At 44.7% G+C, this 16,450-nt stretch overlaps 2 protein-coding genes across 2 annotated transcripts in view; one reads left to right on the top strand and one right to left on the bottom strand.

Moving 5' to 3' along the window:
• The window catches only part of SLC7A6 (solute carrier family 7 member 6), a 28,651-nt gene extending 19,416 nt beyond the window's left edge, over positions 1-9,235 (top strand). Inside the window, exons 5-12 of the mRNA XM_039851842.1 lie at positions 238-255; positions 729-873; positions 1,637-1,760; positions 1,975-2,078; positions 3,901-3,997; positions 5,820-5,969; positions 6,072-6,255; positions 6,698-9,235. Coding sequence (XP_039707776.1) covers positions 238-255; positions 729-873; positions 1,637-1,760; positions 1,975-2,078; positions 3,901-3,997; positions 5,820-5,969; positions 6,072-6,255; positions 6,698-6,792 — 917 coding nt within the window. The 3' untranslated portion in view covers positions 6,793-9,235. The remainder of the gene's footprint in view (positions 1-237; positions 256-728; positions 874-1,636; positions 1,761-1,974; positions 2,079-3,900; positions 3,998-5,819; positions 5,970-6,071; positions 6,256-6,697) is intronic.
• A 734-nt stretch (positions 9,236-9,969) lies between these two features.
• Positions 9,970-16,450, bottom strand: SLC7A6OS (solute carrier family 7 member 6 opposite strand). The gene is made up of 5 exons (XM_039851892.1): positions 16,225-16,450; positions 15,829-16,104; positions 12,421-12,624; positions 11,344-11,464; positions 9,970-10,712 (listed from the first exon to the last, which is right to left on the bottom strand). The coding sequence occupies exons 1-5, from the start codon at positions 16,417-16,419 to the stop codon at positions 10,582-10,584; spliced, it is 927 nt and encodes a 308-aa protein (XP_039707826.1). The 5' UTR covers positions 16,420-16,450; the 3' UTR covers positions 9,970-10,581.

Here is a 16,450-nt window from a genome sequence, read left to right on the forward strand (position 1 = left end):
GTGCTGCTTCCTCGGCTTTTAAGCCTGTAGCCTCTGGAGGCCTCCAAGGAGAATAAGTGCCTAGGCTGGCTCTTCAGGAGTGGAGGTGACCCAGATCTACCCTGGGCCCAGTGGGAAATAAGACCTCAGTTTCTAAATAGCCTGCGATTTCCTGCCCCACTCAAACATAGACACTGCAAGTAGAGCAAAAGCATTCTCTCCATGAGACTGAGAAACCCATTTGACCAAATTGTGCAGTGGTCTGGGCTGAGAGAGGTAGGTCCACAGGAAGGTCTAATTGGTAGTAGAAAACCGACTCTTTTATGATAGACAGGGTTCTTTTTAAAAATAGGAAGAACTATGGCCTGCTGTGAGGTCTCTTGCAGAAAATGGAAATTCATTAAGGCTTTGGAAAAGGTGTCACATCAGACGGCAGCCAGGAATGCCTTTGTTTTTCCGAGATTGTCTAGTTTTACTGAAGGAATATGAACTTTCCTGAGGGAGTGGGGTGGTGGTTGTGTGCAGGGAGTGGTGGTTACCATTCTTTTGGTGTTAAATTATGTTTTTTTTTTCCCCCTTCCCTCTTGCTTTTCTCTTCTTTTCTTCACCCTCCTCCTTTCTCCTTTTGTTCCATCTTCCTTTCCTGATACGTCCCCTCCCCATCCTTCCCTTCTCTTTACACCTTCTTTTTCACTTTCCTCCTCCTTTCTTTTTTCTTCCTGAACCCCCACCAACCTTTGCCCCTGCAGGATACTCTGAGCACTTTCAGGATGCCTTTGAGGGTTCCACCTGGGATTCGGGAAACCTCTCTCTTGCTCTCTACTCTGCCCTCTTCTCTTACTCAGGTTGGGACACCCTTAATTTTGTAACAGAAGAAATCAAAAACCCAGAAAGGTAAAGGCGGGCTCACTCTCTCATTCCCCAGTGTGGCTGGAACTCCTGCTGGTAGAGGGCGTGCTTGCTCTCTTGCTTCCCCTTGTCCCTCTGTCTCTCATCCCTCCCTACTCCTCTAGCTCAGAGGGATGAGGGGTTAGGACAGGAAGGAGTAAAGGTGGGAAAGCCCCTGACTCCCAGCCCTCATGTTCACATTGGAGGACCCCAGGGTCCTTCCCCGAGGAGTGGGCTACAGCAGACCCAGCTGGGCTGAGGTGGCAGGCCCTTGTGCTCTGGTCCTGACACTGAGGCCTGGGGAGCCAGAAGTTTATTCTGGGCAACCAGGTCCCTAGCCTGGCCTCTAGTCCTTAGAGGACACTGCTCCTTCAGTGGGACCCATTGGTCCTATTGTGGGTGGTGTCAAATATTGATCATGAGCTATCTTCACAGAGAACGGTCTGTCTGGCTGTCTATCTGTCTCTTTCTCTTTCTCTGTCTCTCTCTCTCTCTGTCTCTCTCTCACACACACACATGCACACACACACACACACCACACATTCTCTCTCTCTCTCTCTCTCTCTCTCTCTCTCTCTCTCTCTTTCTCGTCTCTATCTCAAAAGAGCCCAGGGGCTTGGGATACAGACTCACTCTCGGCCACATGGGAAAGAGGTGCTTTAAAGACCCAGAGGCCAGGGAACTGTTTAATGTCAGAAAAATCCCTTGGTGAACTTTGACCCCAAGGAGAGGTTGGTTCTAGATAGTCCTGTCTCACTTGTCCTGACAGAAATCTGCCCCTGGCCATTGGGATTTCTATGCCAATTGTGACGCTCATCTACCTTCTGACCAATGTGGCCTATTACACAGTGCTGAGCATTTCAGATATCCTTGGCAGTGATGCTGTGGCTGTGGTGAGTTTTTTGGGAATCCCTATTTGCTTGTCATCTTATGATACTGAATGGTTCAATCTCTCTGCAGCCTCTCCAGCTCCGCAGGGCAAGGTGGCAGGTCTAGGCCAGAGGGTGGGCTGCTCAGTGGCGACTGTGTTTGTCCCGACAGCCCAGATGCAGGAAACTTAGGAAACCCTGTTTTATGCTGAGTGCCCTTTCTGCGCTCTGCCCCCAGACATTTGCTGACCAGACATTCGGCATGTTCCGCTGGACCATTCCTATTGCCGTTGCCCTGTCCTGCTTTGGGGGCCTCAACGCATCTATCTTTGCTTCATCAAGGTACTGTATCTCTGCTTCACCCATAACAGACTCCATTATTTAATTCTCTAAGGCTTTGAGTGAGCCCATAAGAGCTCTTCTTTTTCCTTCTTCCTCTCTTGGAAATAGAAGGCGTGTGCGTGTGTGTGGGTGTGTGTGCGTATGTTTGTACACATCTGTATGCACGTATGTGCCTGCCTTAATGCAAATGTTTATGTGCTGGTAGCTCATGTTTCCGTCTGAAGTGAGGACAGATTGGTAGGAGAGGAGGAGGTGGAAAGGAGGAGGACGGCAGTAGCTTGGCGTAGGGACCCTGTCAGGCACCAGCCTATAGGCTCCTTGTGGGTTATGGCACAACCCCAGGGTTTATTCCTTCAGTAAATGATTACTGAGCACTTGATGGGTACCAGGCACTGGTACAGAATGACTCTGCCCCTCACTTCACAGAAAATTCCGAAGCCGACAGGTAGGCTCCTGCTCTTCTCTTTGTGCAGAGACTTATCTATAAGAGCACTGTCCTTCCTGTGGTTTCAGAGATGGGAGCAGTTGTGCCTTGCCAGGCTGACTCTGCTACCTGGTCTCAGGGTTCCGGACTTCCCTTGTTCTTCAGCACTTTGCTTCATCAGTTGTCCCTTCTCTTTGGTGGGTTGGAGCCATCTCTACACAAGCTTCTTTCATCTCCTCCTACAGAAGTCACAAAACAGCTTTCCCCATCTCCCCTCTTCCTTACTGGACACATTTCTTGAGAGAATAGTTTGCATTTCAGCAGTCATTCATTTATTTACCCATTACACTTTGGCTTCTACGACTAAACTGTTCTTACTAAGGATACTAGTGACCTCCTTCTTAGTCTCCTTTCAGTCTTTGTCCTACTGGACCCACGAAGCAAATGATGCTGACAACCTTCTACAGTACTTCTAAAATGATTCCTGGGGCTTCTGTGACACTCTGGTAGCTAAAAAGAAGGCTTCTTTCCTGATTCCTCTTCCACTCACCTTATAAATATTGCTATCCCAAGGCCACAAACATTCTTACACCAGCCTTCAGAGACCACACTCTCACGCCTCCAAGCCTCTTATGCCTTTGCTTGCACTGTTTCCTCACCCACCCACTCACCTCTGGCAAACTCCAGCTTTTCTTCCCTGCCCAGATGTGGTCATCTCTTGCAAAGCTTTTCGTTCCTCCAGCCCACCCCCAGGCCTGGTGAGTGCCATGTGCTCCATGATGATGCTGACTGCCCTCCGTGGCGTTCCTTTCTCTGCTGCTCTGTTTCCCAGTCAGTAGGGCTCTTTAGGTGCAGAGAGGAAGGCTGGGTTGTCTTTTTGAACTCCAGGCTCATCCTGGCCTATCATATATCAAGAGCTCAGGGAAGGTATATGGAGGGTACAGCAGAAGTCTGGCTGCCTTCTTTAAAAAGCCATTGTGTTAAGTATGAAATCTATGGGGTGGCAGAGTGAGGGTACCCCTGGTGGGATAGATTGGGTGCCAGTGGGTGATGGAAGGGTGAGGCATCCAATGGGTGATGGTAAGATATCTGTGATTGAGAGAAGTGGGAGTGTCTGTGGGTGATGGTGTATTCCATAGCTAAGGGGCTGGAGGTGTCAGCAGGTAGCAGTGGGGTAGACGTTTATGGGTGACGGTGAGGTGCCCATGGTTGAAGAGGGTGGAGACATCTGTGGGTAATAGGAGTAGGTTGGGCTGGGCATGCATGGGGAACATGGGATGCTCCTGAGAGATTACCTGCTGCTTTTTTCTGGGGCTCTGAGCCTAGTTTGTCTGAGTGAGGAGTGTGGCTGCATGGTTGAGTAAAAGGATAATGCTGACATATTTCTTGTCTCTCCAGGTTATTCTTTGTGGGTTCCCGGGAGGGCCACCTCCCTGACCTTCTGTCTATGATCCACGTTGAGCGTTTTACACCCATCCCTGCTTTGTTGTTCAATGTAAGCTCTGCTGGGGGTGTGTGGGGCCCCGATATATCTGTGTAGTACTCTTCATGAGAAGACTGTAGTGTGGGAGGTATAGTAGCTTCTTGAGATACTTCCTGAGCTTCTCCTTGTTTCTTCCTTTTTCTTAAAATTATTTTAGAATATAAAACTTAATCGTTTTAAAGAAGGGAAATGCTACAAAGGAACACAAAAGTGAATTTGTAAGATTTTTCTATTATGACAGTGCCTTCTTCTTCCAGCTCCTCCTTATTTTTTAAATTGTTAAATCATATTTAGAAAAGAAACCAGACCAGTTGTACAACTATCCAAGAGGCTTCTATTCATATCATAGACATCATAGATTTATAAATAGTAGACGGCAGTAGTGTTTTATTACACCAAAATTAGTAAATTACAGAAGTGTTCTGACAGATGAAAGAGTCCTGAAAAGACCACCATTTTCTAATTTGCAATGTGTTTTATATATATAAAAGCTAACAGGGACCCGGAGAAAGGCCTTACTCCAAGATTTGAAATGCAGTGAATTTTTCTTGTCATTAAGTCTTATGTGGTTTAATTAATTAAGTTTAAGTTTTGGATTCATCTGGAATTTATATTTTGGTGTACGGAGTAAAGTGGAGAATCACTTAATTTTTTTTTTTTCAAATGACTAGCCAGCTATACCGATATCATTTATTGAATAATCTATTTTTCTATCATTTTCAAATTTTTTATCATATAAAAATAATAATAATAGTTAATTTTTTAGGGTGGTTCATATGCACCAAGTATAACAATATGCCCCTAAAATATATCATCATCTCAACTAATCAGCACTAAGCTTCATTATTTGTCTTTATACTGAATCGCTGAAAACAATGAGGGTACTTCTTCAGTTTTTTTCCTCCTGGAATTTTCTTGGCAATTTTCATATTCATTCGTCTTGATGAACTTTGGTATCATTTTGTCAAAATAACAAAAAACTCTCAATATTTTGATTGAGATAGCATTGAATTTATAAATTTAGGGGAGATCCAACATATTGTCTTTTAATTGAATAACCTTCCACCTCACTTTTCTCCTCTCAATAAAGGATTCTGCTTCTCTCACCAGAATGGGCTCTTTTTGCTTTAAATCTTTTGTTGATAATCTGGGGTGAAAAGATACGTAGAGGAAACGCCATATTCTTTTTTTTTTAATCCATAATATTATACAAATTTTAATAGCTTAAATTGTACATACAGCCAAATAAAAACTTGCATTAATGATTGGTAGAGCTGGCATCATAGGAGCAGTTTGCCATATTGTTGAAGTTTAAGCAAATCTGACCTTGTCCCAGTACTGTAGTCCCTGACTCTGGTCTTCCAGAGCACTTTTGTTCCAAAGGGCAAATTCTGTCGAACCTTTCTCCTCAGAGGTATGGCTCCATTTTGCTAATCTGCATTTCTAAGGCACCAGAACAAGTGAGATGGTTCTGGAGGAATTTGCCCATTTGTATTCCAGAGGGCATGGTGTGATTCATGTTGAGGTTGGTGCATTGATGTGAGAAGGGCCTCACTGTCTGCCATCAGAAGAGGAATAAGGTCTGGCTTGTTACTGAAGTGCTTGCAAAAAAAGGGAGGTGTTGAGTGGAGGAAGGGCCCCCAACAGAAGAGGGAGAGACAACACTTTAAAAGTTAAGGTAGAGAACAGACCTTGCTGATGCCAAGGAGTCACTGAAGAGAACCAGGGGTGATCCAGCGAAGTTAAATCAACAGTTAGCAGATCTAGTGATGGTGGAGTCTCCTGGGGTCTGGTGGTGACATTGCCCCCTCCTGGTTTCCCCTTTCTCCTCCAGTGTACCATGGCGCTCATCTACCTCACTGTGGAGGATGTTTTCCTGCTCATCACCTACTTCAGTTTCAGCTACTGGTTCTTTGTAGGCCTGTCTGTTGCTGGACAACTCTACCTTCGCTGGAAGGAGCCCAATCGGCCCCGGCCTCTCAAGGTGCGTGGCTCTGGGAAGACTAGGAGGGTGGGCCATCTTTCCAAGGTGCCTTCTTCCCCATGCCCCCATCTTTCCCTAATATCTTACCTCCCTCCATTTCAGCTGAGCCTGTTATTTCCCATCGTGTATTGCGCATGCTCCTTGTTTCTGGTGATTGTGCCCCTCTATGCTGACACCATCAATTCCATCACTGGCATTGTGATCTCCCTCTCCGGGGTCCCCGTCTACTTCTTTGGTGTTTATTTGCCAGAGTCCCGAAGGCCACTCTTTGTTCGGAATGCCGTAGGTGAGCTTCTCTTTGCCCATTACTCACTGGCTGTGTGTGTGTGTGTGCGTGTACACACAGATGCTTGTAGAGGTGGGGGTGGTGGCTAACAGCCACCCATACTGGTGATGTGCTAGAGGCCATGAGACCTGGCTGCCCCACATGACTTCTTCCCTTTTGATCTTGACATGATCACTTTAATTCTATCTTTGGAGTCCTATTTGGGAGTTAAAACACTACCTCTTGAAAGTGCAATCTACATGGGAGGACAAGGAGTCATGCCTCAGACTCTCTGGTTGCGCATGGACCGGGGACATTGAAGCTTATTGGAGTGAAGGGTAAAGCCTCCGCAAGGGAGAGGTGGGAAGGGAGCCACAATATGTTTTCATCAGCCTTGTGGTGTTCAGATTGGGGCTGTAGATGAAATGTCACCTGTTTGCTAAATTCTTCTCTTTTCATTTAGCTACATTCACCAAAGTCACCCAGAAGATTTGCTTTTGTGTCCTGACTGAGCTAGATGTAACTGAAGAGAGAAAGGTTGAGAGGAAAATTGACTAGAGGCCAGAGCTGGAGTTCCCTGAGGCCTGGAAAGCTGACAAGACTGTATGGGCCCAACCCTCTTGTAGTAAAGGAGCCTGTTGGCCCACATTATGTAAAGGAACTTAGAGCTGATGGCCTACTCATGTGGTCACTCTCATTGGTAAGCTGTGGGAGGAGGCTCAGGGTCTGGGGCCAGGCTGAAGGTGGGGGACTTCAGAGGGTGGTGATGGTGGTGGAAATGGTGAATTTTGTACCTGGTGGGTGGGTATAGCCCTTAATGCTTACTTGGTGAGTTGCACTAGGGGAAGAGGAAGTGCTAGCTAGGTTAATAGCTGTGGCTGGTGGTTTCTGAATTTGCTCGCTTGAGGTTTGAACCAAGAGCATCTACAAAGGGGCTGCATTTTGGAATGTTTTCCTCTGACCAGGTCCAAGCACCTGACTTGAGAGGCCTGAAATGCTACCATTTCTTCCTTGAGAGAGTTGTATTCCATTATTTATTGATGTTATTTAATCCAGAACACCAGTTCTAGCAAAGCATTGTTGTTCATTCATCTACAGGATGCAAGTCTGTTTAAAAATTTAAAGTACCCAAAGCCAAGTCCCTCTGTCTTTATAAATGTCTTTATATGGCTGTGGGTCAGACTGTGGCCAGATTTTTTTGCTTGGTTCGAGCAGTCTTCTCTTGAGTCTTACATGCAAAGGTAAACTTTAAAGATTGTTTTACTCATGTACCTGTTACACTTTAGTATACAGATAGTTCAGCAAGGACGCATGAACAAATTCGTAAGTCAAAGGTCTGGCAATACTGCTATTTTGAAGGATAATCCTTTATTTTACTTAATTAGTTGATAGAAAGTACATCTCTGGGTTTATGGTATGAACTTTAAGAGGACAGAAACTTCTACTTCTAGAGTTTGGGTGGGTCACTTGAATTCTTTCAGTTGTCAATGTCTCATGGACCCAAGCTACCAAACAGCTCGCCCCTCTCAGTAAGGGTCGGTGCGAGGGACTGCTGTGCAGACCCACGCAAGCCCACCTTGGTGCTAGAAGTTGTCATTTTCTTTTTTTGAAAACCTCACACCAGGCTGCATCCTCCTCCTCCTCTGTCCCCGACAGCAGGCTTTGTTTACACTGAGCCATCTCGGTGTGGATTATCAAGATAGTGCACTCCTCTCCTGCCTGCCTCCTTGTCCCAGGTCTGGTGGGGCTGCAGTCTCAGGAAGAGCTTGGTATTTGTGGGGACTTCTCTTTTCTTCCTGTGGAAATCATGAAGGCTCTGGGAGAAAGCTGCTTCAACCTCAATCTGGCTCCTTAGCAGACTGCACGACTAGAAGCAACTACTTCTGGTGCTCAGGCTACTCTTTAGCACCCACGTCAGTCCAGAGCAGTAGGTTTGTCCTAATGGGTATTCCTTCATGAGCAGCATAGCAGCACTGGATTGTACAACCGTCCGTGATGCCCCCAGACCCTGACATCCTGGGCTCAGGAGAACCTGCTGGCTTGGCATACGCCATGAGCTCCTTGTCCTTGGAATTGATTGTTTTAGAATTGATCAGTGGTAAAGGCAAGAACTCTGAGGCAGTCTCCCTTTCTGACCATTTTTCTCTATCAAACTGGCCCCAGTCTCAGACAAGGGAGTAAACTTGGTCATACTTGCTCAATAAAGACAATTTAGGGGAGCATGCTCAGTTGCTTTTGGTTCAAGGCATGCATGTGTGAGAACACAGGGGGACATTCCTGCCATCACGGGTTGGGGATTTGCAGAGCAAATTCCTGCCTGGCAGCAGGGAATCTTGTGCAAAGGCTGACTTGCCTAGACTCTGTAAACATGACTCCTGTCTGAGCCAAGCTGGCCCGTCCCAGGGATCCTGTAGAGCTAATCCTTTAAGTAGAGTTTGTTCACCTTGAGGGTCCCTGAGCCAGCCTTTAGCTTTTTTCACTCGAGTAGATGACCAGCTAATCCTAGGAACTTGGTTTCCCAGTGGCTCCTGGGGGAAGCAAGGGCCTCACACCCCAGATGCCCTTACACTTGCTTAGTGAGCCATGTCATCCTCCTCTCATTACTGGATGATGACTGCATTTCCCCACTGTGCTGGATACACACTGTTCTCAGGAACTCTTCTGTGGGAGGAGGCCAGAAGCTCCCCACAGCACTCAAGCATCATGGTGGAATTAATTCTCAAGATTTTTGTTGTCTCCTGGTGTGCTAACCCCTTTTGTAGTAGGTACTGTGTGAAGCTATCAGCCCTTTAATGTTGGCAAACCTTAATGAGTACATAAAGAAATGAGTGCATTAAAATGGTAGAGTGGTTTTTAATTCGTCTCTATACCTACAGGAGTCTAAAATGACTAGTATTGGACCTGTTACTTGCAATGCTGAATTGTACCTTTGTGGATACTTAGGATGGGAAACCGATAGTGTGTTGGTTATAGCCTCAAGAGTAAAGCCTGAGTAAATATAGAATTCAATCATTTTGGCAGGTTTATCAATGCCATGTAGATAGGAAATAATGTAGGTAAAGACTTACATAATGAATATAGAGTGAAAGAATGAGTAGAAAAGTAGAGATGCTTATGAAATATTAAAAAGAGGTAAGGAGATGTATCCTTATGTGATTCACCTTCCCATGTGAGTCTGTGGCCGTAGGTCGAGAGGGCACACCTTGAATAGAAGGTTCTGTGTAGTTCCCTTAGGCCAATGCTGTATAGTAGCTACTAGCCACATGCAGCAAGTTAAGTTAAAATTACATTAAAAATTCAATTTCTCAGTTGCACTAATCACATTTCAAGTGCTCAGCCATATGTGGCTAGTGGCTACTATTGCATGTACAGGTATAGACATATTCATCTTTGCAGAAAGTTCTGGATAATGTTACATTAGGAGAATAAGTGCCAACTCAGAGTTAAGGTATCTGTGGTTTGGAAAGGGGTAGGAAGAGAGAGTTTGCTTATGAGATACGAGTTCTGGTAACAAAACCGGTCTTTTTGGTAGTAGTTTCTGTTGGTAGTGTTGGTGAGTGCTTGAATAAACATTCCTCACTTGCCTGAAGTCCTTAAGGTCAATTCTAAAACTATCTTACTACCCTCCCCCTGCCATTTTTGGTGGGGGATGAGGAGGAGAGAACGAGAGAGAGCACGAAGGCAAAACACCTAATATATTCAGATTTAAAAGGTTTTAAAGGAATTACTTGCGCCCATATTTAAAGTTAGTTTTTATTAAATGCAGAGTATCACATTCACATATACTTTGTTCCTTGGCACCACTGACAAAGGAAGACAGCAATCTTTATATAACCGTATCAGTCAGGAAGCAGGGAGGTAGAGACCGCTATTAACACCCTTCACAGCTCAAGCTGATGCTGGTTTCTTCCCTAGTGGCCATTCTTGTAAGGGACCCAGTGTCACCCTTCTAGATTCCCTCTATCTAGAGACAAAAAACAAGCTTTTACTTGAGGCAGGTGGCCTGTGGTATGGGAAAGCTGAATCTTACTGCTGATAGAACAGGAGACTCTCCTCCATTTACTGGCTTCAGTGTAGGAGAATGAGAAAATGCCTGGGCCGGGAAGCTTCCTGTTTATGGCTTCCCTGCCCCCAGACTGTAGGGGCACTTTTGACGGAGGCAAAAGAGCCCTACAAAAGGAGGGTGGAAAAGACACCCTCCTTCAGCACATGTTTTTACTGGTAGGATGGTGCTGCTGGACATCCTTCCATGTGTTAAACTAGGAAACCCATTACCAGGGCAACTGGCCCTGCAGTCACAAAGCCCTCAAGGGCCTATGATAGAACTTCATGGATATCCCAGGATCATCAGTCTGAATCCAGGTCATGGGGGCTGTCATAGCCAAACTCCTTCTGAACATCCAAAGGGTATTTGCTCCATATCTGTGGTCTGCTGTTGCCTCTTTCCTCATCACTGAGGCTGTTGTAGTCATCAGAGCCTGGAATGAGATAACAGGAATGGGCCCCAGCTGTACGATTTTTTAGGTGATCGTGAGAGCCCCTTTCCTTCTCAAAAAGGTCTGTTTTTTTTGTTCCCCATTATAAAATACTTGTTCAATAAAGAGAATTTAGAACATTTAAAATAAAAAACCATATTCCTACCATCTAAACCAAGTCCCCTAACACTGGAGTACTTTGTCATTTCCCCCCCTAAGTATAGGATTTTTTTTTTTTTTCGCTGTATTAGTTGTATCATAATTTTGAACTTTGCCCTTTTTTAACATATAGGCATTTCCCCAATAGAATATTCCATACTTTAATTGTTCCTCCATTAACAGACACTAAGAAATTCTTTTTATTGGCACTTAGAACCTCTCTAGTACTTAGACCGAAGCAGGGACAGGAACACTGGGGTAGATGTTTTGAACCCATGTCTGACTTACATTACAGCTTGAGAAGCCCTGCTGGAAACACTGGTCTGTGGGTCCCCTACAGTTACAATCTTTTATGGCTGAGCTACTGGAGCTCAATGGCAGAGGAGAGCCAGTTAAGATGGACCTGTCAACTGTGCTCACGCCTCAGTCTTAGATCCCACCTGTCCCTCCCCATCCAAGGCTGTCATCCACCTACCTCTGGAATCTTCATCTCTGTCACTGCTCTCCTCCTCTGGGTACTCATTGCGCCAATTATTCTCACTATTCTCGTCATCTTCATCTTCATAAATGTCCTCTGATTGTTGGTCATCATTCACCTGCACATTTCCATATAAATATAAGTCAAAATATCTAAGGTTCTGGTTTGGGGGAAGCTATTAGCAGACCAACTTGGAGTTGTCATTTAAGTGTGCCATGTGAAAAAGAGGCAGCCTTGGCTTAGTTTGACTCTGCTTCACAAGAGGCTGCACTTAAGATATAAGAGGGAGATACTGGCCTTACTCCACTCACAAGTCTAGCTCCAGGCACCACATTCCTGGTGGGACAGACAACTTCACCAGAAGGGAACGCTCCAGGGTGGGAGGGAGAGACATCTCTGAGTAGGTGATGGCAGTGATCTTCAAACTCTCAAAGGACAGCCGGGTGAGAGAGGGATTATACAGATTACGGGTGATTACAAAGATCAGAACCAAAACCCAAGTGTGAGGGCTGCAGGAAGGCAGGAGGAGGGGCTATGAATGGTCCAAGGTAGGTGCCTAAGATTATACTTATAGTGTAGGTGTAAAGTAAGGTTTTTCTCTCATAATAAGAGTATGACAGGTATTACCTTAATTTCTTTCATTAATCATTTTAGAATGTTGTACAAATAATGTCAGGAAGTTGGCTTTCTTAATCCAAGGTTTTCCTCTTATAAGATACAATTTAACAAAAGGTTTTGTTCTCATTCATGTTAAGAATTTCTGGTTTTATTTTCTCTTTATTATAAGCCCCCATACATTTTTCCTCCCAAGATTGGGGAGGTATAAACAATAAAGATACTGCAAACCTTGTAAAAGATTCATTAAGAGCAAAAATTATCAATGTAGACTTTCTCCCACAATTCCCTGTACTAAACCCAGGTTCCTGGATGGCATTTAGAATAAATATTTCCTTTTAAGCAAGGACAAAAACTAAGAACAACGTTGATCAAGATTGGAACTCAGGGAGGCAAAGTACCCTGACTCGAGAGTCGCTTAGGCTGCCTCATGCCCCTCATCCTCATGGGTCCACTTACCAGCTCCCACTCCTGGCTGTAGGGCTGCACAGAGAGGATGTTCTCAATCCATCCCGGAGTGGCCATCTCCAAGTAGTAAATGTCATATACATAGTCGTCCTTCTTTTCTTCCTGGTGCCCGACTCTTGGTCCATTTTCAGATACAGTCAACCGCTCACGGATCAACTCTACAGAATTGCAGAGGATCACATCTGGGTCAGATGCCTGTAAAGAAAATAGCAGATGATAACATGCATGAGATAAAAACATGGATGTTTCAAGAGAAAGAACCTAAGAATTGGGTGAAGGAAGCTTCCCTACAGTCTCTGTGTTAGATTCAACATTTATCTCCATGACCTACTAGTCTCTTCTTAAGTTATGAGATTAAAAATAAACAAGTATTTCTTAAAAAAAATAAAAAGTAACATGTAGTTCTTTTGAGATAGAAACTTATACAATAGCCTCCTACTCTTTTGTGTTTGGCTGATGCAAGAGCACATGCACAGACTGGCCTGAGGAGAGGGAAGGGCCAGCAGAGCTGGTGAGTCTTCCCCTAGGTCTTCCTGAGCTCCTTTGGTATGATGTTCTCTCCTTGGAGATCTGCAGGCTCACAGCTGACCCCCAAATGGGTCTGCATCTTGTGTGGCCTATAGGGGCCAAAGGGCAATTCCTAGGCTCTGATGACCACTACCAGCCACCACCTACCACTTGGCTTGTCCACAATGACATCCTGCTTTTAACCACAAACCAAGAGTGGATTCCCCTGTAACTCTTTTCCTGTTAGAAAGACTAACTCAGGATGAATTGCCCCAGAATGGAACTGGCCCAGGTAAGATGTGCCCCAGGGGCAACAGGCTGTGTTATCCAGGATACAGAGGTCAATTTGGAAATCAAGGAACATGCAGCAAATGACCCCTTTCGATAGGTTCATCACAGTAGGCTGTGCAGCTCAAACCAGACACCATATGGGGAAGGGCATCCCGTAGCCAAAGCAGAAAAGGGGAGACCAGTGCTCTCTATCACAGGCTAATGGGAATCAGTTCTTTGTTCCAAAGTAAAAAGGAAGTAGAGATGTCAGTTTTTGTGCAGACTCAACCTCAAAGCTGTTTATAAGGAAAGTTCTGGCTCCAACTCATAAGTCCCCAGCCCTCAGTCCAGCAAATTATGCAGTGATTTTTTTTTTTTGCTATCTTTTTTCAAATTTCCTATATAGTATTTTCATAAAAGAAAATTATTTTTAAGTCTAGTCTATGTATATGCTTACCCACATTTTCGATTATACTACACATCGCATTTTCTACCATTAAACATATAAGTACTTTCCCATCTTCCCAGTCTTCATGGTTATTAATTTAAAGGTCTAGTTGTGTAGTCAATTTCTCAGTTATAATTTTAGCCTCCATATACAATGTTGCAATGAATGTATAGTTTCCTGCATTTGAAAAATGGAGATAAAAGTACCTACCTCATAGGGTTTTTGAGATGATTAAATGAGTTAAAAGAAAATATAACAAGTACTTAGCACAATACTTGATGCATTGTAATTATTTAGTAAACCAACAGCTTTTAATACCACAGCTATTTGCTAGGATAAATCCTCGGGGTGAGATTACTAGATAAAATGAACCGAATAGTTTCACTTTTTCAGATTAAGTAGTAATCTATTAAGTAGTACTTTCTTTGCTTAAAATAAATGGTGTCAATTTAAAGATAAACCCACTGTAATGTGGCACAGAAATGCTATCACTAATTTTTAAATTTCTTTAGATTTTTGGATGGCTTTAGAGTACAAACAATAAAAATAAGTTTAAATGGTCTAAAAATAGGCCCCAAGCTATTGGATTCCTGATATGTAAAGCCATGCTGCTTTCCAAAAGACCTGTATCAGTTTTAAGCACTACGTCATGTACCATTTTAATCACAGCTTTGCAAAAACCTTTCCCCTGCTAGTCTTAGTAGGCATAAAACTCAAGTTTGCTTTCTGCTTAAATTCATGTTTTTAAAATAATTACTCAGCAAACATTTTAGATGTGTTTATAGTTTGAATTGCATTGTTGGGGAAATCTGTGTTCACATCCTTCAGTTTATCTATTTTTCTTAAAAATTGAGCTATTGATTTGATTCCACTGAACAATGGTTTAATTTTAAAAACTATTTGATTGGTAACTCATGAATTACTTTTGGTAAAAGATGTGGCTATATACAACAGTCCCCAGGCCTTTTTGGCACCAGGGACTGGTGCTCCTATGAGAATCTAATGCCTGATCTGAGGTGGAGATGAGGTGGTACTGCAGTATTGTTAGAGGTGGGAAGCTAGAGCTGGGGAGCAGCTGCAAACACAGATGAAGCTTCCCTCTCTGCTTTCGTCCTGCTGTGCTGCCAGGTCTTGACTGGTCAGCAGCCTGGGGATTGGGAACCCCCGGCTATAGATATCATACCCAAATTGCTATCCAGCTATACTAGCACCATGAGTAAATAAGTTCTACTTGATGTATTTTGAATTAAAATTTCATTTTGTAAAGTTAAAAATATATTAAAAGGAGTGAAAAAATTTTTAATGCTTATCAGGAGGAGGGTCATGTCTTAGGCTGAGAATTTTCTATTTCTATGATCTGCATGCAGACTGTTTTTGGAAGTGAGGTACAAAACACACATTAAATGTAATGTAGTGTTAATAACACTAAGTGTGCATTCTAGATCTAAATCTCCTCAAACTTGATATGCTTCCCAGTACTACTCCTTTAACCTTCCTTTGATGAATTTTCCTATCTGCTCTATCTTTCTTTACCTCGCTCAAAATCCTCCAGTAATTCCCCAGTTCAGGATGAAAAGGCAGTGTGTCCTTAGAAAGTACCTACAGGATCTAGTAGACATCCTTGCCCCAAATCCTATTACTATTCTCCCCCAGATGACTGGGCTCCAGGCATAATGACCCTGAAAAACACCAGACAAACTTGGCTACAGAGCCTTTGCAATTACAGGTCCTCACACTGGAATGCCTCTCCCCAAGATTTACACAATGCCCTGCCATTCGCTTCCTTCAAGTCTTAACTCAAATGTCATTTTTTTCATTGAGACCTCTGAAATGGAACCACTCTTTCCCTGCGTTGTTTCCTCCCTCCCCCTTATAGCCCATATCACCATCTGACACAGAATTTATTTGTTTACTGTTTTTCTCCTCTACCTGAATGCTAGGTCCTCAGTGCTATATCCACAGAACCTAAAACCAATGCCTGGCACTACTGGGCACTCGGTAAATACTCGCTGAATGAATAAACTAATCTGTAAAAATTAGGTTATCAAACCGGATGGATCATCCACCAATAAAAAGTGAGGAAGCCCTGGGCATCTTAACTGTGTGTTTACTTAGCGCCCAGACTCCTGGCGCTATCCGTCTATAGCCCAGCTTTCCTCCCGGCGTGTACTTACGTCGCAGGAACTTGCGGCAGCGGCCTCTGGATCTTCTTCATGGACCAGGTCGAATAGCTGGAAGCCTACGTCGTCGGCGGCTTCTGGGTTTCCGGGCGTGTCCTCAGACTCTAGGCCACCCGAAGGAATCCCTGAGGATCGGCGGCTAGAGACGACCCTGTAGCGGCCCTCCTGCCGGATCTCCCGAACCGACGTGCGGAGGTTGCGGCGGATACGCTGCTGGCTGCCCTGTGGTGGGCGTAAGGCGGCCCGCACAAGCGGCTGGACAGGCTCCTCCTGGAGGGCGGTAGGGGAGGGGAGCCAGCGTAGGCAGGGGTTCGTGTGGGATCAGGGATACAATTTCACCCCGGTTGTCTCTAAGATCCCCTCCACACCGGCTCCATCCCTGCCCAATACCTGGGAGCGCACGGTGGCCACCAACTGGAAGACATTATTCTCTGCTGCTCTCTCCAGACCCTCGGGGGGCGTATTTTGGGCCGCCAACTGGACTGGGTCGCTCCGGAGACGTTTACATGCGAGGACAAGAGCTTCTGCGGGCTCCGCGCTGCGCTTCCGCTTCACGCGGAGAACAGCTGCCCTGCCAGCCTCCATAGCGGCTGTCGCGGAGCATTGTGGGGGATGC

This window comes from Pteropus medius, unplaced genomic scaffold (genome assembly GCF_902729225.1).
Source record: "Pteropus medius unplaced genomic scaffold, Ma_sr-lr_union100, whole genome shotgun sequence".
Taxonomy (NCBI): Eukaryota; Metazoa; Chordata; class Mammalia; order Chiroptera; family Pteropodidae; genus Pteropus; species Pteropus medius.